General features: G+C 34.2%; 1 protein-coding gene across 3 annotated transcripts in view; it reads right to left on the reverse strand.

Annotated features, from left to right (window-relative positions):
- Positions 1-242: 242 nt before the first annotated feature.
- PPP1R13B (protein phosphatase 1 regulatory subunit 13B) overlaps positions 243-21,951 on the reverse strand; it is a 58,882-nt gene continuing 37,173 nt past the window's right edge. For 2 of the 3 annotated variants that reach the window (XM_032234887.1, XM_032234894.1), the window contains exons 5-17: positions 19,936-20,037; positions 18,274-18,448; positions 16,708-16,904; positions 14,789-14,953; positions 13,712-13,892; positions 8,643-8,806; positions 7,883-8,384; positions 6,440-7,200; positions 5,492-5,629; positions 5,273-5,406; positions 4,956-5,122; positions 3,486-3,685; positions 243-1,509 (exon numbers count right to left, since the gene is read on the reverse strand). In XM_032234887.1, the coding sequence (XP_032090778.1) occupies positions 1,468-1,509; positions 3,486-3,685; positions 4,956-5,122; positions 5,273-5,406; positions 5,492-5,629; positions 6,440-7,200; positions 7,883-8,384; positions 8,643-8,806; positions 13,712-13,892; positions 14,789-14,953; positions 16,708-16,904; positions 18,274-18,448; positions 19,936-20,037 (2,928 nt within the window). In that variant the 3' untranslated portion in view covers positions 243-1,467. The remainder of the gene's footprint in view (positions 1,510-3,485; positions 3,686-4,955; positions 5,123-5,272; positions 5,407-5,491; positions 5,630-6,439; positions 7,201-7,882; positions 8,385-8,642; positions 8,807-13,711; positions 13,893-14,788; positions 14,954-16,707; positions 16,905-18,273; positions 18,449-19,935; positions 20,038-21,951) is intronic. The other variant, XM_032234902.1, reaches the window with a different exon arrangement.

Consider the following 21,951-nt stretch of genomic DNA (forward strand, 5'->3'; position numbering starts at 1 on the left):
GTATTGTCAATTTGAACTTGTTATGAAATCAAGTACAAATTAAGCAGGAAAAAAAGTAAAAAATAAATACAAATACAGAAAGTTTCTAAAGAATTCCGTTTGAAGACTTGATTTAAGCACATCATTCTTAAGGGCATGCAGAGAATATATAACACATGTAAGATGTGTTGTGTATATGAAAACTTCATAAATGACTTTCAGAAAAAGCATACATGTTAAAACAAACACCCGAAACATCAACAATATCTTTAGTAGTAGTTTATTGTGCACACTGGATTAGCAGTGTATTTGCAGGCTTTTTAACTTTTAATTTCATTTAGCAAATATTCTTTTACAATACCCTTTCACTTCTCATCACACAATATATACAATTGATGCTAAACAATAATAAAAGCAAGTCACAGCACTGCATGAATGGTTATAAATTATGCACAATATGTAATGAATAAAGCCAATTGGTCTAGAGTTTACTGGCAAAAAAACAAGCATGGTTACAACATAATGGGAAGTTCAAAATAGACGTCTGTATATAAAACCATGTACAATTAGTATTCCAGTGAAGTGCTTTTTTGCTTGAAAGTAGATACTGGGTTTATTGCATATCTTACCCTGGCAAGCAGGGTCACTAGAATCACAGATACTATTTCAGTCCAAAAAGCAAACTCTCTCCTTTCTCAGCCTCAGTCTATTGAATCAACTTGTCTTTTTATTCAATCTTTTAATCACCTTCCTACTTTCACAAATAAAATTTAAAAGTCCTTAAACTGAATCTTCTAGCTTTTATAGCCTATCTCTTACCATTTCCAACTATTGCACTTTTCTTTCATAAGACATACAAGTTCCTTAAGCCAGGATTGTCTAGGTAACAGAAATCAGGATGTGTTTGAGGAATGGTAATAGAATATTGGGAAGATCAATTTGTACTGTAAGCAGAATATCAAGAAGAAACATCAAGTGAAGGAACAAGTGCAGTTTTTAGAAGTGTGCAAAATCCATTCAGCATAAATGCTTTTCTGTCCTGTCAGAAACACCTTTTATATCAGAAGATTGTTCATTACTTCCAGTTGTCAACTGTTACAAAATCTTTAAGGATTTACACATTAAACTTAACATTCAATTGAATATTTTAATTGTAAAGTTCTTGACATAACAGGGCAGCTACAATGAACTATGACAGAGTAGACAGCGTATCTGCATTTTACAATTTAACATCTAGCACTTTTAATTCAATTGGCAAAAAATACTGTAGACTGTTTGAGTACCTCTCAATGATTGGCAGATTAATATGGAGCAGACCTCACTTACAAACTGCAGATCGAAAATCTCAAATGCTGTCTATCATATTAAACAAGAGCACCATTTAAAACAAGAATAGTTTTAATTTGTGGTGAAATGTAATTGCAAATGTCTCCAGTGTATACTTTCCATCTTCCAGTTCCCAGAAAAAATATTGACAAATCAAGTGATTCAGGCAAGCGTTCGCTGTCTTGGTTTTATCCTTGGGTATAACTGCAATAACATAAAATTGGAAGTAAACTTTAAAGTGCAAAAGAATGATGGATATGTAAGGACAAAGTACAGGTAATCCTTGAGTTATGACAGTTTACTTAGTGACTGAAGTTGCTACATAGCCCCCCCCCCTGTACTTCCGACACTGTCCCAAGATTATGAATGTCGCCCTGATTCCTGGTTGACGGTGATTACATGGCTGTATTTTGTGCACAAAGTGTCCACATTTATGGCCATTTGCAGCATATCATGGTCGTGTGACTGCATTTTATTATGGGTTTTACCAAAACCCAGAAATATAAATTGCAGTCACATGACCATGATGTGCTGCAAATGGCCATAAATGGGGACACTTGCCTAGTGCCCAAAATGCAGCCATGTGACACCTCCATCCCACCCCTGGCACCACATTCAAATTATATGTATCCTGGAGAGGTCACTATGAAACCTGTTTCAAATGAAGAACTGCCTGTAGTCTTTTTTGATCACAGAGTCGAGGTGGCGCAGTGGTTAAATGCAGCACTGCAGGCTACTTCAGCTGATTGCAGTTCTGCAATTCAGCTGTTCAAATCTCACCGGCTCAGGGTTGACTCAGCCTTCCATCTTTCCGAGGTGGGTAAAATGAGGACCCGGATTGTTGTTGGGGGCAATATGCTGACTCTGTAAACCGCTTAGAGAGGGCTGAAAGCCCTATGAAGCGGTATATAAGTCTAACTGCTATTGCTATTTGATACAACAGGTCCTCTCATACTAGAGTAACACTTTGATAGTATGTGTTGAAGATCATAGAGTCTAAGTCTACAAAACCATTTCTCTCAAAACTCATTACTTCTGTTAGTTCTAGACACAATTGTGTCAAAATCGGTGATTGATGGTTCCCAGGCTGCTTTGCAGGTTTAGCTACAGAGGGCTTTTTTGTTTATAAGCTGTTTTGCCACTCAAAAGGCAGGGATTTTTTTGTCCCTGACAAAGGGCTTTGAAAAAGAGGTCAGCTCGCAGGACAAAAAGAAGAGAAAAATAAGGCCCATGGTTTGCTCCAGAAATTTCTGTGGTGATCTTAGAAAAAGCATTCAGCAAGAATTATGCAGGTGTGTGTGGGAGCAAGATTCATGCCAAAATTCATTAAAGCTCTTGAAGATCAGAGCTCTACACGGGCACAGAGTCTGTGAATTCACTGATGATCACTTGAATATCTAAGTTGCAAGTAGATAACTGATTATTTTCAGGGGTTTGAGGAAATGATTATAAGTAAAAACTGCTAATATTGATTGAACTTTAAATTCAGAAAATGACTATGAATTGAAGTTTTCAATATGGGAAAACGGGTATCCTAAAGTAAACAATTCAATTGATAAATTTAGAATTGCCCTATGGTAGCTATACCTCTTTGCATTACCTTAAGCAAACCAAGATATACAGTATATAATACTTTATATAGGAATAAGTTATTTTATTTCTGTAAAAACGCTCAGAAGTATTTTTCATCTCCTCACTCATTTTTTTTTACAATGCTTCAAAATTTGTAGAAATCTTACAATCTGATTATTTAAAAGAAAAAGACTCCTGAGATGGGGAGAACTATAGTTAAACACAGATATGGTTTCTAGTGACGGGGCACTCATCAAGTTTCTGCACAGATCTATATATATGTATCACACAGACCATGATGAAGAACTGAAAGTTTCCTTCCATTGACCAGGATTCTCTAGCCCTTCATATGGATTATTATTACACTATGGTAATTTGCACATGTAATTATTTTCTAATGGTAGACTTTATGACAACTACTTCAAGCTATTAGAAGGTAAATCAAAATACATTATAAAGCTGTAGATTAATCATTTTAATGATTTCTAATGTGGCTATTCCTTGTTTCAAAATAAACACCACAATTTGTAATGGCTTTGGTATGAACAATCAGATATTCAGCCTGGGCGCTATATCACAACGTAGGATAAAATATGCATCATACTTACTCCCAAGAGATTTTTAGGCACATAGCCTTCTTTGTCATTGAGCCGAGCCCACCACCAGTCTGTCTCATTGTCATCTTTGCGCCGCAAAATTGTAAGCGCATCTCCTTCATGAAATGACAACTCATCATTGTTCTGAGCTTCGTAATCCCACAATGCATAAACTATGCATTTGTTCATTACTCCTAACTTTTCCTGTACACCTGTTAACAAATATTTTAACAAAAAATAACAATTTTAAAATTGGAAACTATAATTTCAATGATAAAATTAAATTTTAATCATAATTTATATAATTATAAAATATCAAAATCCCTTGCTTCTGACCAGTATTAATAAAAATGTAAAGTTTATTACTAATCCCTACTTCATTGTTTCGTCAGTAAAAATATCATTTATTTATTCATTTATTTGGCTTTACTAAACTCCCAACTTCAATAATAGACTTTGGGTGGTCTTTGGACATGATTAACAGGCAAAAAAAGAAAAAAAATGTGGGTGAGCATGTGAAACTCCATTTGTGCAAGTAGCAGGTACACACACTCATGTTTAAAGCTCTATTTGCACGGAACTGTCTCCTCTCTCCCCCCCCCAACCACCCCGGCCAGTCCACAAAGCTGGAAAAGTTGGGGACCGCTGCTCTAAAGAACCCAACTTACTCTACTTGGCCATGATTAGTGCATATTTGCATTATATGGTGCAAATAATTTGGTGCCCAGAGAAGAAATTTCTATTGATTGGAGAAGTGAATCCCAATGATATTGCTGATACAGCTGTTTCTGATTGGGAAGTCTTCAAAATAGAGCCCAATGAGGACAGCAAAAAAGTCAATGTAAGTTTGATCTCATCAGATCACATTTTCAGTAAAAAGATTGTGTTTATTTATATTTCCTATTTCTTAACTGCCGAACTCCCTCAAAGATACAAATGAATATTGGAAAATAATATATCAATCTGCTTTATAATCTCTCCATTCTCATTTAAAACCTCTCCCATACTGACATAATACTTGCACACACACATTTTCTTTTGAGAAAATTGAGTCCTGTCTATCCACTGGCCATACTATGTAAAGGTGATATTTTAAAGTGGCAGGTACCTGGAATCTTTAAAAGCAGTGGAAGTACTGAGCAAAGGAGGAACTATTATTTCTATCAACTGTTACAGCGGCCAATCTAAACAAAAGCTTTCTTCATTTGACAAATATGAAGGTTGCACTGCAATCTTAATATCTGAAGGGCACCAGATTGGGACAGATGGCAAGTGAACTTAGGTTTTCCATCTCCATTTAAACTATCAAATTCAGATAAGAAAAAGTACTGTACATAAAAAATTATGTCTATGTGCAAATATTCAAAATAAATATTTTTTGTAATAATAACATAAATACTAATACTACAGATTTTGAAATTAGTTGAGAAGAGACATTTAAGTTACGAATCTTCAAATTCTACACGGAAACATGAAACCTACCATATAGGAACTGGGAACACTGAATATATCCTTCTTCCATCTCCTCACATTTATCTGCTGCAGTTTCTATATCACTTATAGTTGAAGCAAAAATTGCTGCTCCAGATTCAACAAGTAACTTACAGAGGTGAACACTGTTGCAACTGGCAGCACAATGCAAAGGAGTCCTGAAATAAAATAGATATTGAAAAATCAACGTAAGGCAAATAAAGGATATGAATAGATATGCCAAGATGAAACCCAACTAGCATCTGGCTACTAGTTTTTCTTCTCCAATTGTTAGAAGGGTTATTAGTAATACCACATTAATACCTTACCATCCATCACTGTCTGCTGCATTAACGTTGACGCCAAAATCCAACAAAAATTTAACTATGTGGTGATGGCCAGCACAAACTGCATTGTGCAGAGGGGTAATTCCTTCATCATTCGGTTTGCTGGGATCATCCACCTAGGGGAAAAACAAGTATGACTACATGAAAATATTTTTATTTATTAAACCGCGCTGATGACTTTGATCCTATTTCCAAGCTTACCTCATATATGATCCTTTGCACTAGATCAAATTCTCCCTCTAGTGAGGCATCCAACAGCAGGGCCAAGGGATTGAATTTTACCCGCAAGGTATGACCAGTTCTCTCTGAGTCTGGTTTCTTCAAGTTGGTCCTTTTTGTCTGAACAACAATATGACAGTTACATTTAAACTACTTTACTGTGACAATATTCAATTTATCCAAATGAAATTTTATTTTATGTATTTATTAAATGTATATATTCCCATATCACTATCCAGGTCTCATTCTTCATTAGTTATTCAATTTATACACTGTTCATCTCACTATCTCATGATATCCACAAGCTAATGAAGATTCAATTTTTATTTCTAATGTGTTGTTACGAGATTAGAAATGAACTTGAGTTAGAACAAATAGAAGATCTATTACAACTTGACCTCCACCTTTTCTTAAGTACCGGTATGCATAAAACGCAATATACTGTATTCTCTCAATACAACTGAAAATCTACTTGAGCTATTCTAGGATCTTAATAATCTTCAAACGTTGGAAAGAGACTCAGCTTTTTATTTCTCTTCGGCTTAAAGATGTCTTGAGTTATTGGTATGATCTAGTTTTGTTGGCTACGAGTGGATTGTGGAACATAAACCCTCAACTGAAAGTTTTGAATTATAGTCTCTAATTTATGACTCATTAAAGACAAATACAGCTCATCAGGAAACTGCTAGACTTCCGGTCCACCTATTTGAGAATGCGGAAATAGGAATATTGTTAAGCTTTGGCAAGTCATCATTATTTGACTGATGAATTATGCTTTCAGTCTTCCAAGTCACGTGTTAAGTCAGCACTGGAGAAGTTTGCTATAGAAAGGACATACAGCTTAAAATGATATGAGCATTGACAAATTAAAAACACACTCATTAAAAATATGGTTTTTAAATATGTTATTCCTGTTTTATTGTAACTTACCACAGGAAGTGGAGGTGCAGGAGGAAGAACAGGTAGCACCTGCACTTCATCATCATCCGGGGAACTGCCCATGGGTGTTGGACTAGGAGGCCGTTCAATAGGAGGAGCCATAGCCGGATTGTTGTTGTTATCATCCTCAGTTGTCTCAGGAATTTGATTTGTAGTTTCTACACTGATTAATTCCTCAGTTGCGGGAGAAGGTAGTTCATTATCATTAGCATCTGATGAAGGCTCATCAGAAAGCGGAACTGTAGAAGGTGCTGACACTGGAGCCTCAATATTGCCATTACTATTCATGTTCCCATTATCAACATCTGCCAAGGTACCGATGAACTCTTGTGAATTACTTGACTCATAAAAAGGGGCACTTTCTATTCCTCCTGCCAAAGTATTAAAGCGCTGGTATAAGAGTTTTTGAATATTTGGTCCACTGGGGCCTTCTGGCTCTGTGATAGAACTTCGCTTCTTCAAAGGCCTAGGAGCATTAGCAAGTTTCCTGCGAAGAGCTTCAAGATCAGCATCACTTTGGTAACGAAGGGGTGAATGAACAATAGGGGTGAGCTTTGTCGGACTGAGAGGGCGGGGAATGTTTTCTACGTTACTGTTATCCCCAGAGGATGGAGTGCTTTCTTGCTCTTGCTCTTTTTCACTCATCTCATTTGGTGCTTGAGACTGTGATGTACTGGCAGGCAAAGGTCCTTGAAGGAAGGGAAGTGGTGAAGGAGATGTTGAGCCAGACTGTACAACAGGTTTCCCATAGACTGAGAAGAAAAGGTAATAGAGGGGACAGTTAAAAGTAAAATAGAATTATATAATTTTAAATGAAAAAAATATCAAAATTACTTATGCTAGTGGTTGACTTTGTAACATTTCTTAATACACCTATATAACTCTCCAATCCCTTCTACAATCCTCAAAAATTTAAGTATCCTGAAGAGAAAGAAATTATAAGGCCAAACATGTCTGATTATTTCCCATGTTTGTTTTATTTTAGCCCTCTGAAACAGGCACATAAACAGAGATAAGACATATTTTAAGCAAGAAACAAATTAACACACCAAAAGATAAGTACTTTTTGGAAGCGTGAATGAGAAAAATTAAGAAGTTAATCATTTCTTTTCTCTTTCCTTGAGCTGAACAGGTCAAGTGGATATGCTTGCCGCCTGGAATTATTTGTAAAAATCCTAAGGTGGGATACAAATAACTAAATAAATTTTAAAATGTTACCTACTTTGAAAATAAAATGTCTACAAGAAAATAATCACACTCAGAAAGCACCAACGACCTCATTATATATCTTTCTTATCTCTTTTTGATATATATCTCAGAATCACTGTTCACAATTATTTAACTATTAAACAAAACAAGTCTGATCATAATTCCTAAAGGTTGAAACTTCTAAAGCATAGCCAGAAAATCAAAAGGAGCATAAAATTATTCTACCTGCTTTAACTGACTTATTTAGTGTACTATACACAGCTTGTTGATAGTTCTTTGGTGGAGTTGCTTGCTGCAGATAGACTGAATAGATTGAACTTGAATTCACAGTTTGAGGCCCTTTCCTAGGAGACTGGGGCCTTGAACCTTTTTCAGCTAAGAAAGGCCTAATGGCCACTGTTAAAGGGAGATCAGGCCTACTATCACCGCCTGGAAATAATGGTGCATTAGAAGGTTGATATGTTGGACTTGGAGGCACAGATATTCTCTGCTGTATCTGCTGTGAAGAACCTGGTTGGTGAATGTTGCTTGTGGGTGGTAAAGGAATAGGTCTTTGCCGGTTCACAGCTGTAGAACTAGGCCTTGGCAGGCTGCCATCTTTTCGTCTTTCCAAGGAATTAGTGGAACCTGGTCCTGAAGGAACAGAGCTTGGATAGGTCCCATAGTTTTGAGGCAACTGTTTATTTACACCAGGAATAGTTGGTGGTATTTTGCCCACATCAAGACTCTAAGGGGAAAAAAAGTTTTAAAAGGCTGGTTAGACTGCTCTATTTCACACCGAAAACTAGATAATTGAAATATAAATCTAATGACAAGATGCACAACATTTTGCCAAGGAGCTCCATAGCATAACATTTTAACAAATGAGTTGTATACCGATTCTGTACCAGACTGTAAAAGCAATGGAATTTTCAATATTATGTGAAGCAAGAGGAAGGAAGGAAGAAAGGGAGGGAAAGAAGGAGGGAAGTAATAAAAAACATACCAGTTTATCAGTGCTTCCTAAACCTGAAGATGACAAAGGTTGACTGGATATAGTTCCTTGTTTTAAACTTGCATCCATGTTTGATTCTTTCCAGTCTGTATTAGAGAGTTGTGGTGGCTTTACCACAGCAGTTTGTTTAAGTGCAGGCCATGTTCCATCATTAGCTTCAAAAAAGGAAAATGTTTCATTAAAGATATAGTTGGGGAATCAATCAAATAGATCTAGAAAAAAATATTTACATTAAGGAAATAAAAGTGGTAATAGAGAAGCCAAGAAACAGATGTACTTTTAATTCTAAAGGTTCATTATGCACTGTTCTGTTCCATATCATGGTCAAATTACAAGCGGCTATAAACATATATCAAAATAATTACTTATTATTTAAAATGGATACATTCAGACGTCTCAGCTTCTTTAGCACAATAATAGTGGATAGAAAAAGTAATGCTATAGATCAGTGTTTCTCAACCTTGGCAACTTGACGCTCTGTGGACGTCAACTCCCAGAATCCCCCAGCTAGCTGTGCTGGCTGGGGGATTCTGAGAGTTGAAATCCACAGGACTTCAAGTTGCCAAGGTTGAGAAACACTGCTATAGATGTTGAAATTCTCTCCTATGGTCATTTCTTGGAAGAGATACAGTAGTTAATGCATTTATAATCAATCATTTTGCGGAATGAATTGCACAATTTTGCTTATTTAAAATTTAAATAAGACCCATGACATTAATTCCATAGCTAGAAATCATTTAAAGCAGAATTATCAAAATATTTAATGGAATTAAAAAGTCTAAGCATATTTAGTTAACTAATAATTTCTGCTTTAAATTTCTACCTATTTTTAGTTTGATAGGCTAAAAGCAGGTCTTCCTAATTTTTTCAATCATAATTTTGTACTGAGAAAAAAAGAAAAAAACACTCTGTTCATGGAATATAAATGAATTTAGCAAAATAGTAATAGCAATATTTTTTTAAGGAGAATTTCCCAAAAACATAATTATATGTAGTATATATGTACAATCAATTTCATTGTATTTAAGTACAATGACAATAAAGATTATACTTATAGTACAATACTCATGTAGTAATAGCAAGTCATGATATAGCCATATATAAAAGACTCTCCTTTTTAATTTTAAATATTTAGGAGAGGATTTCAACACTTATAGCATATGATAGAATTGTTGTAAACCAGGGGTGCCAAACGTGCGTCATCCCAGTGTCATCACATGACGTATTGGGACTTTCCCCTCTTTGCTAAACCAGCAGGGGCGTGACCAGCACTTGACACATCTGGACCATGAGCCGCCAGTTTGACACCCCCGTTTTAGACTATCTGCTCCAAACAAACCTTTAAAATCCCTTAATTTACTATTATTATTACGTAATGTTAATTAACTTGAATTTAAGTTGATTCATAAAAATTTTCTGGTTCATTGTTACAAAATTATAATCTTGAGTTGGTCCTTTGTCAGCCTTAGGACGTTACATGTCATGGGATCTGGTCAATTGAGGAACTGTCTGTCTCCCATAATATCTGCCCAGAAGATTTAATCCTGTAGGATTGTTCTGGATTCCTTCCTTTATTTGGACCCCCAGAAGCACATCATCTGTTTATTAGAAGAGCTATGAAGGCCTGACTTTTGAGGAAGGAGAATGAGACCTCTTGTTTCATTCAATCTGTCTGTCATTGCCATGTTTAACTTCTATCTTTATCTTTTACCAGTTTTACTCTCATTACTTTGATAGTTTTGAATGCCCAAATCTGCAGCATACAAGTTTAATAACTTATTATATTAATAAGAAGAAAAACACTGATTGTGCAAAGAAGCAGAAGAAACAGTAGATCCTATACTCAGCTTATGTAAGACCATGCACACGTGCGTGCGCACGCACACAGAGCGAGTAAAGGGCATGTCTGGGGAAAACATTTTATTCTAAAAACAAACTCCCATATTCACTGGTTGTCACAAATTTATTTCATACTGCTGTACATGAATTCCAGGAAAAGATTCTGCTGAAGATGAAACTTAGAATATACCATTTTGTGTCTTAATTTAACTTATTTAAAACTGGAATAAATCACACTTTTTAGTTAATAAATGAGAATATAGCTAGAATACCACAGAGAAATTATTCACCGTTAAAATATGTATTTTCTTATAGTTTGATAATCTGACAATAACTATATTTGTCTTCCATACACATACATGAGCATGATTTTCAATCTGTGTGATTAAATGTTCATTTTGTGATCTTCTACTCCATCAGCCAATATGTATATATTATAAATTATTACTGAATAATCTTGTTTTAATTAAATCTCTTTAATTAATTAGAAAGATAAACCTTTCAAGAAGCTGAATAGAATGCAAAAAATAGGGAATAAAATTATAATAAATAATATTAGCAAAAATAATATTAGCAATTTTAAATGTTATAGATTTATCTTCAAATTTAATATGCTGAAAAGTAATCAGTTGAGAATGAAATGACTTGATTTTTGATTGGAGTTAAAAATAATTGAAGAATATAGTTGGTTTAAATATATTATGGTTTATAAAACATACATTTCCAAAACTGATTAGTTTTGGATACAATATAGAGCTGAATTCAGGCCTGACATCAAGGTCTGATACTGTCCATGGCCATCTATAACCATCATCTAGGATAGTACAAATAATCAGAAAATCAACTTTCTCTACCCGCTCAACACCTCCCCCCCCGCTGCCATTACCGCAACAACCACCTTGATTTCATGCCTGCTTGCCTAGTAAGAGGAAATGTGGGGTGGTTTTTTTATTATTATAGCTGAAGCAGCAGCCAAAATATGTTTTATATTTAAAGAACTTTTTTCATGTGTAAAAATCTAGTGTAGGATTATAAGGCATCTTGAAATCATTTTCTGTAAGCAAACAATCTATATGAATGTATATAATAAATACTTTAGACACATATCTAAAAAAAGGGACATCAAATCTGTCTTGGAAAGTTAATAGTCAATTTAATATCAGAATATATATTAAAATGTAGGATAGAGACATGGCAGAATTCTGGCTTGTGGACTCTGTGTTGTTGTTTTTTTACTAAAATTCCAAGACCTATTAGCAAAACACAAGAGCAGAATACCTACTGCAAAAAACGACTGAAAGTTAAAAGATGAATTGAGTCAGTTATTTCTGCATTCCATAGAATATAGACCATAATATCCAATATACTCAAATACAAACTGTATACTGGTGTAGTTCCAGGTTTTAATTTAATTATATGAACAAATTCAAAGTAATAGTTGTGAGAATTGTTTTCTCACTTTCATATCAGGCAAGACATATGCACATAGTCACACAAAATAAACATAAGACAAAGCACTGCTCAAGTCTCTTCAATTTGATGCTCTATTGGTGCCCAGTTACATGGTGACAGACGGACAATCGGAAAAAGTTAAACCTTGTTTATTATTAGAATAGAGGGCATCATCAAAAATTCCAATGGTTATAACTAGATTAAGAAGTTGAGAAAATATCCTAGAAGTCAGTGACAAAGCACTTTTGCCCTGTTTCCCAAAAACTCTAATTTTACTTGAAGAAAAGTGTATTTTTCTTTGCCCTTTGGTGGGTGATCTGCTTTCTGAAACCATCAAGGGAATTCATTTCTAAATGAATGTTTCTAAAATTCTTAAGATAAACAATGAATGTATGAACTTTCTTTTATTCCTGATTTAATTTTTTTTTTAAAAAAAATCCCCAAACTATTCTATTCTAGGGTTTACAAAAAGATTAGTTTAAAATGTTTCTAAAATTACATCATTTGTTTTGCTTAAACACAGCAGAGAATATAAGTAAAGGTAGGATGAACAATGAATGTCTGTGGAGATTCTCAGTCATGGTTGTCTCAAATGTGCTTTTCAAAGGGCAACTGGACCTTTTTTTTTTTCCTTGAGGAAGAACAAAACATTTTGTTTCTTGGATGAGAAATGAAACGTTTTGTTCTTCTTACTCAAAGAGTTGCCTTTTTGAGATGAACAACACATGCATTCATGTTTCTTTGGAAACAGATTATTCTCAGTATTTTGAAAGCAGCATCACAGTTAATGTTAACAAACTATTCTGTTTCTTCTAGATATATAAAGAGGGTATTAAGATTTGCTAATCATTAAAATGTCTGAATCATTCTCTTTTCTTTCCTCCTCCCAAAAACTCATGTACACATTTATCTAAAATACACAGGTGGATATGACAACATCTCTAAACATTCTTTTCTGTTTAACTTGTATCTGTATATAAGGCATACCCATATTAAAATTGGAATTTCTTAATTTGTCAATAATCTACAAATTCATAACGCAAGATTTTAGAAAAGATAAGATGCTGAGTGAATATTGTGTACACCAGATTGAAGAGAGGGAGATAACAAGACAATTCATTATAATGTTTAAATTAGAAATCTTCTATAGACCTGGAGTTTGTCCACCATACTCATGGCTTGTAACTATGGGAAATAACTAGTTATGATCACAAATAAAAAGAAGAGAAGGAATACCGGTAAGTTATGGGTAAAATTTTAAAAAAGAGTGACATAAAAAAACACACACACAAAAAAAAACCCAACCCCATCCCAGAAATTACAGGAACAAAAATGTTACATTAGATGTATTCTGAATGAACCTGATTTATGTACTTAGTATATAATCTTTTCAAAAATTGCTCTCAATTTAATTTACTAGAGAAAAAAGGCTAACTTTCCAAAAGAAGCATATATGTAATTACACGACTGAACAGCAATCTTACTGTTTTTGAAAAAAATATTCAAGTTATGTTTTAATTCTATGTTTCTTGCAATTAATTCATAGCAGCATTGTATAATGCTGCATATCTAGAAGATCCATAAAGGTACCAAACAGAAATATGAGACAGAGATATTTATCCCAAGATTATTAAAATCAAAGAAAGTTGCAAGTGCCATTTTGTTTTATTTCACTTTTTTATCCCAAGAGATAGAGGGCCATTCCAAAGAAATACTCCTTTATCATCTCCCTCCATGCAGAACAAGTAGCAACAGTAAGAGCTACTTACCAGATTTGGACCTTCCATGAGTTGTGCTAGCAGTAATTGTGAGGGACTGTGGTTTTACTGGGTCAAGGGGTACAGCATAGTTGTTGGAGCTAGGAACCTGAATGTATGGCCCAACTGCTGCAACTCTGCCTGAAGCATTCAATGAGGACTGTGGTGAGGAACTTCCATTTATCCGATTTAACTAAAAAAATAACAAACCCAAAGTTGTGTTAATATGCATTTTAAACAATAAATAAAAGCTAGAATTGTTTCATTGAAGTGCAAAAGCAATTAGTGCCATCTACTCCATTTCCTTCATTTCAATCTTATTGGACGTTTTAAGAGATAGCACATTTTTTTAAATGATTTTATGATGAACTCAGGCATACACACATTTATAATGTATATTTCTTAATAATAATGCCTTCAATGCTGGAAACCTTAAATCACTCAATGTCTATTTCAATATAGAAAGAAGGATCAGACATTATCTCATATATAATCTATTTTCTTCCAGTTGCAAGCTTGAAAAAACTGTAGCCTCTTATATGTTACAAAAGTACATCTGACAGATTTTTCTTGTGATTGGCCACAACTGCTGAAGGTTCTGCAAATTGTGGTTCAGCAAGTTATAGTCAGAGGTTTCCTGCTCACATTATACTGGTTTAAGCAAGAAGTATGTGGCTAGAAATATTAACAGATAGCTGATAGGAAAATCAGCTTTGGCAAGATAAGTGGTAAGTACATTTATTAAAAAAGTAAATACAATTTCTATTTTACTGTTCTGATTATAAGAGCATTCTATGCAAGAATTAGTATTTTTCAGATTACAGAGCATTCTCCCTAAGTTGTCATGTGTTTCATATGTTTCAATCTTTTATGCGATATTGAAAATAAACACCAGATTTTGCCAGCGTATGTAACACATTTTTAATCACACATGTATCTGTGGTGTGAATATTTTAAAAAGTTATACATTTCTCACTAACTTAAAAAGAGTATTTCCAGATATTAGAATGCTACAGCTGCATAAAAATGGACATTCACTGGGCTTTACAAAACTCACTGAAATGTGGCCCTTTTAATAGTTTATCTTACAGGGATGTTTTCTTTTTGACGTGCCTCAACTTTTTTCTTGTACAGGCGCTCACGTAGCTCATTGATTCGTTTGTCCATCATAGCCACTTCCATGTTACGTTTGTTCAAAAGTTCTTTCTGTTGCTGAAGTTTAGTGTTCTGTTCTTGATTAAGCCTGTTGCGAATCTATTTTAAAAAAAAAAAAATTATTATTCAAAGTTGATTCAAATTTACTCACAGATATTTAATGTGAAAAGAATTAAGATCCAGCAGACAAGATCTAAACATGCATGCTATGAAATTTATTTCATTAAAAAAAATATGAAACGACAATAGTTCATGTGTATCTCAGAAATTTCTGAAACTCAATAGTTTGGTAAGAGACTGTTGTTTACACCCAAACCTAAATCTTATTTTTCAGGAGCTGAGAGAAAAGTAAGGGAATTTCATCCACTTAAAGGGTATCTATGCAGGGAGATAGAATCCCATCAGAGTTTCAGGTCTAGTTCACTTCAGAGCAACTTTTGCAGAGCTAGAAATCTATATGTCTGTAGTGTAAAGACCAAAAATAATCTATATGCGATCATGTGAGGTTTTAAGCTAGTCAGACAAAGTCAGAATACTATCTAAATTGTGTGAGCTAATATCAGAAGTTCATTCTAGATTTCCTAGTATTCTACTGCTACTGCTTAGCTCATTTCAGATGTGAGCAGAAAAGTGCTGGTGTATAATTTCCCTCCTCATTCTCTGTTTATTTTTGAATATACTGAGGAGCAGAAATGCATGTTGTAACAGGATTTAAAGTAATTTTAGACCAGTCTCGTTTTCCCTTAATTTGAAGACCTATGGTTTCTCCAGAAAAGCAATTTGTACCAAGCATACATTGCACATTTTCACATTTATCCTTCGATCTCACTTATGATTTTAGATCAAAACCCATAGTTGGCCTTTACGTGATGTGCTGGGCAATACTGAAAAATAAGTGGAGCTAACTAATAGGTTGCCCTAATATTTTGGCCCTGACACTTGGAGAAAAAGCCTAGTTTTAACAACCTTTTTTGGAAAGCCAATACAAATATGATCATCCAAGTCTCAGGAAGAGGCAATGCCCAATCAACGGGGCAGGCACTGTGACATAGAAGGACACCTCCTCATTTCCACAGGATAATAGTTTCATAGAAAGGACTTGAATATGCCCATCCTATTGCATCTGGTGGAATGGGAGAAACTATCAGAGATACAGGTAGTCCTTGGGTTATGCCACTCATTCAGGAACCATTCAAAGTTACGTCAGTGCTGAATGAGAGGATCTTAAGACCATTTCTCAAAATTGTAGTCATTGCAGTGTTTCTATGGTCATGTGATTGCGATTCGGATGCTTGACAACTAGCTTGCAATTTCAACAGTTGCAGTATCCCATGGTCACGATTGTCATTTGTGACCTTTCAAATTGGTTTCTCACAAGCAAAGTCAATGGGGAAGCTGGTGGGAGGCTGTAAATCATTCCCAGCATTTTATCTCATGACCTGCACTCTGTAGAGCCCACTCAGTTGCCCACCTGTAGCTCTCACCCACCAACTTCTTTACCTGGAACTTCTGCCTCTCTCCATGTTGCAGCTACATGATGTCCTTGCTTAATTACCCATGTGGTCCTAAAGGTACAATGGCAATTAGGACTGCCATTAAACTTTATGATGAAATGATTTAGTGATGGAAATCATGGTTCCAATTGCTGTCACAACTCAAAGATTACCTGTAGGAGTTGACCAATAAATATCTATGGCTGAACTGTTAGTGCAACATAGCTGATGCATCCTGTTCAGCTTTGATAGATTCTCTATTTTTGTTTTATTTTGTTGTAGATAAATGATTGATTTTTAAAAGACCAAAGGAACTAGAGAAAAGACTTCTGCTAATAAATAAATATCTTAATTATTTACCTGTAGCTCTTGATATAATTTTTTTAATTCTATAGCTGCAGGTCCTGTCATCTGTCCATTATAAGATTGGAACCCATTCAATTTCCCTTTTCTTAGATCTTCTAATTGTTGAGTAAGCTGGTCCACTTTTAACACTGCAGCTTGTAATTCTTGTTGCTTTTCCTGGAACATGGCACTGATATGTTCAATTTCAGTAGCTACAATTAAAATGAAAAATGGGAAATATCAATGAGTATCACATGCAACACTTTAGAATTATATCCTTGCAATCCTTGCATTGTATCCTTAGTACTCTCTGAGCTTAGTTGTTTTCTTGCAGATGTTTCATTGCCCAATGACTAGCACTGATGATATTACTTAGTGTGGGTAATAAAACATCTGCAAGAAAACAACCAAGCCCAGAGAGCACCAAGGACGACTGATTTCAACCCAGAACTACAAATATCATCCTTTATTGGTTTGCTTTATATCTCTATGAGCAAAATAAGAATGAGAAATGTAGAAATGTTGATCTGACAGAAGTTCATTATAATATTCTCTTGCTGTAAGTTTTCTGATCCCTAAATAAATAGTCCAATTTATTTCTGTTCCCTACACTCAGAATATACAAGCAATAAGGGACAAACATGGGAAGCTGAGAATACTGACATGAAAACTTAAGCCCTAAATTGTACAATCCAGCTGCATATCCAAAGCATGGGTGCCACAATCATCCTATAAATTCCACAACCATTATGCCACAACCAGCCTATAACTTCCATAAACAAAGAAGCCTGCATTTGTACTTATGGACTTAAAAAAAATTGGCGTATGCATTTATAAATATTGTATGTTCGAAAGAAATAATATTAAGAGGTTCTCTAAAAACAGTAAAAATTGAGAATATTAATACTGAATAACTCTTCTGATTCGAATATGATTAATTGTGTGCTTTCCTTTTTGAATAAGTATAGTATGTAAATCTATAATGTCTCAGAATTATATTTATTTATGTAAACCTTTTGTATAGCTACCCATCTTAAAATCAAACTATGCCCTCTCCCACTAAGACCTCACCCTATCTCAGCGCCTGGAGGAAGAGCCAGGTCTTGGATACACTCCGGAAGATAAAAAGGATGGGAACCTATTGAATCTCCAAGATGGTGAACTATATGTAAAGTAGACCATTATGGCTCACATAATAAGCCACTTAAAAAAATCTAACTGAAATATATGAATTTCTTACATTGCTCAGATAATTCATACCAAGTTTAACACACGAACTTCATTCTTAATCAAGTGTGTGCTCACAAACATGCTGAAAAATAATGTAAACTTGGCTATATTCCGATACAGCAGTTGTTCTCTTTGTCATGAGAAATGGAGGGGGTGGAAAATAAAAGTGTAATAGCAGAAATGGCTCCCAACTAACTCCATGTTCAAAATGTTTCAGATGATTGCTTTTCCATATCTGAAGTACCACAGTAGTTTGGAAGGCATGTTACTGCATGACTATCTCTAAATCAAATAATGGATCAAAAACGTCAAGTAACAAGTATTACAGAAATGGGGAGAAATCACTCATACACAAATTGCCATTCATAATTTTGCTGTAGTCCACCTGCCCCCTCATGGCACGGATTTTTTTCAGCTTAGTCTCTTGGGTCTCTACTCGTTCTTTAAGTTTCTGAAGCTTCTCACTCTCAGACACAGACTGTTGTTGACGGCGTTCTTGTTGCTTGAGATAACGCAAACGTTGTTCCTATCAAAACAAGTACAACATGTAATCATTCTGTCTTATTTTTAGAAAAATATTACCAGTCAGTCTGTAAGTATTAAAAGCATGCTGAGACAGTTAGTCTTTAAATTAGTTAACAGCTTTCTTGCCTGACGATTTTTTTCCTTTTGAGTCTAGAAACAAATATTAACTCCCTGTCAAACCTGTAAGAAGATCAAACCTTATATACACTTTAAGAATCCAAGCAAACTATTCATTCCAACATAGTTGCAAGTTTCCTGTAAAGCGTGTTTCCTGCTACTCGAACATGCTTCCTTCCACTAAAAAATTGGTCCCTACACTCCATTACACAACTTCCCAAAGGAAATAGTGACTATCAGGATTACAAACATATAAAGATAAAGAGATCCAAAGCAAGATATATATTAGAATCACAGCCTATGAACTGAACAAATGCAGGAAATGCTTCCTTTTTTCTCATAGCACTTTGTTATTACACAAAACAAAAACTAAAATTTATTTCTGCCCTCTAATATGGCACATATTTTAGTAACATATGCTAAAATACTTCAGTATTAAAATATATACAATATCAATTATATTTCAATTGGGTTTTGGACAAATTGCCTATATACCATGGACAATTTTTACATATCAATCATGTCCACTTATTTACTCCTTTTCTGAACTAAATATGCAATAACCTTTGCTCACTGGGGATTCATTACAGTCCCTTCATAATATAGGTTGTTCTGCACCAGAACTGAACATGCTATTCATGTCCAGTTGTACTCTAAGCATGTACAACTGCATGCTGTATGTTACATGCAGTAGCTGTATGTTAAGCATGTACAACTGCATGCTGTATGTTACATGTATGTTACATGCATATGTATGCTATTGTTAATTATACATGTTTATTGTTTAATTAGTCTGAAATCAATTGGTGCAATTAAACTATTTACTTTGGAACCTTTGGAAACTCAGATTATCTCTATTTTTGACATTCATGACATTTACAGAGCACTCCATGCTTAATTTAAAAGCACCCATACTAAATATTTAGTTGAGCTCAAATAAACAGGAAAAACTGGTCTAGCCAAAAGAAAAAGAAAAAGGAAGAACCAGAGGAGTTATTCTCAGAGATGAAATAAAGTCTGGCCAGGTTAATCCATACTACCTCCAAATAACTATTGATGAAGCAAAACAAAACAAAACACCTAGCTATGAAATGTGTGTTGTGTTTCAATTGCTGCCTTATAAAAAACCCTAGCCATTTTTGCTGCATTGGTACAGTATCACCAATTATGCTACCTTCACTAAGAATCCTATTCACTTTTAATTCTAGAGTATAATGTGAGGTCAGTTGCATATGTACACTTGAAGCAGCATTTTAAGCAAGAAAAAACAATAGTGAATTGCATCAATTCTTGATTACATCATTTTTCATACAGTCAGATTAAAAAAAATATCTTCTAAAGTATATTTTCAAAATCTGATGGAAGTTTTACCTTGGCAACCAACATCTGCTGCTGATTTTCAATTTGCTGTTGCTGCCTGGCAGCCATATCCTGAAGTTCTGACAGTGTGAGTTCAACACGTGGATTTCCAACCTATGAAGGAAAAAGATCAATTGTAAAAAAGGAAGAGCATTCAATGGAGATATACTAAAACAATTCCAGTTTCACAAGTGGAAAAAAATAAAAAGCTAGCAATAATTTATTTACTCAATCTCAAGACAAAACACAGCTCCAAAATGACATATACATTACATATGAAATATGTTTGAAAATTTAGCTTCCTGAAACTAAATATATCTTTTACGTGCCTGACACATCAAAGTTTCTTAATTTTTTTAAAAATGTTTAGCAAAAAGTAGACAAACAATGAATTATAAAAAATACACACAATCCAGTAATATAACTAACAAAATCATAGAACAATCCTAAATATAAAACAAATCCCAAAATAAAAAAAACCAGTAATAAGTATTTAAATTATTCACATACTAAGAATATATTACATTGGATGCTGTACAGAAGTCATTGGTTTACCAAAAACCTATTAAAGCTCTCCTGTGTGTTTGTAACTTTCAATTAGTCCAACTGTGCAGCATAGCACAAACATTTTTGAACTGAGATAACTCAAATCTAATAACCTAAAATGTATGCAAAATCTGAGATCTATATTCATACACACTGAAATTTCTAGGATCTCCACATCATTTGTATTTGCAAAGTTGTAGCCACTGCAGCAGAACCATGGCTGGCCACAATCATGTGACTGTGATTGCCAATGCTCCCTGCAAGCTTCCCACAAGCAATGTCAATAGGGAAGCCAACAGAAAGTTGGAAGTCACTCCCACTGCTTTTTTGCCCACATATTTTGTCATTTTGTTTCATGTTAATGTAATAAAATATTTCTGAAAGGATGACCCAATGGTTCATGGGCTGTCTGGTACCTTATAATAATGCATTATTATTAAACAGAAAAATAACAAAAATGATAATATTACTCTATGGTTGTAAAACATGAAATCTGTACTAAACAAAACATATTGCTTCATTTCTTGATTAGTGGAAAATATACTTCTTAAAAGAAATAAATTACACATTTACTAAATAAAGATTTCTGTTTTTACAACTTCATATGAACTATACTAAATAAAAACACACACACACACACATACAAGAAGGATGAGGGAAATAAAAATACTAGCCAGTAAAAAGAAAGTTACTTTCTGTCCAGATCTATTAAGCCATGCCTTGGACTCCTTCAATAAGGTTTTTTTTTTTTTTTACATAGATGTCCTAAGAATAAGTTTAAGTTGTGACTAGGATATAGTTCCAATTGCAATTTGTTCTCATATAAAAATCAGTAAGACATTAAAGAAAATTTGATTTAGCATTTTCCCCAAAATATTACAGTTACGTGCATACATTTCATAATACCAAAGGACTAAATAACTAAAGTATCTCCAAAATATAGCATTTTACCTTCTATCCATAACAGCAAATTATGTCATTAACCTTCTAAACACAAATATACTTTCAACACATTTAAGACAATTTTTTACCATTAATGATTATTCTGCAGTGGAATATGAACAAAACAGAAATAACAACAACAAAGGTTTAAACCTGTAGCATTATGCTTGGCTGTTTCCCCTTTCTCCACATGAGAAAAAGATGGTTGTAGAAGAATAGGAAAGATGCTCAGCTTTAGAGCTGCAAATTTTGAAGATCAAAACCAGTATGTTTGGCCCATCAAAATAGGGCAGTCAAGTCTTTGAAAATTAAATAACTTCATAATAAATTTGTCCTCAAGTAATACCGTTTTCCTGAAAAAGATTTAAGCTTTTAATTCTAATTCTTTTTAATTCAGTTACATTTCAGATAAAATGGATGAAAAATATCTGCAATTGTTCTCATCCAAATGAAGTCTTCTATTAGAAAACAAAGCTCAAAGAAAACAACAGTAAACATTTCTAATCCTGTTAAAGTCTAAGAGCCCAAGTAACTAAATAT

The sequence above is a fragment of the Thamnophis elegans genome, chromosome 1, assembly GCF_009769535.1.
Source record: "Thamnophis elegans isolate rThaEle1 chromosome 1, rThaEle1.pri, whole genome shotgun sequence".
NCBI lineage: Eukaryota > Metazoa > Chordata > Lepidosauria > Squamata > Colubridae > Thamnophis > Thamnophis elegans.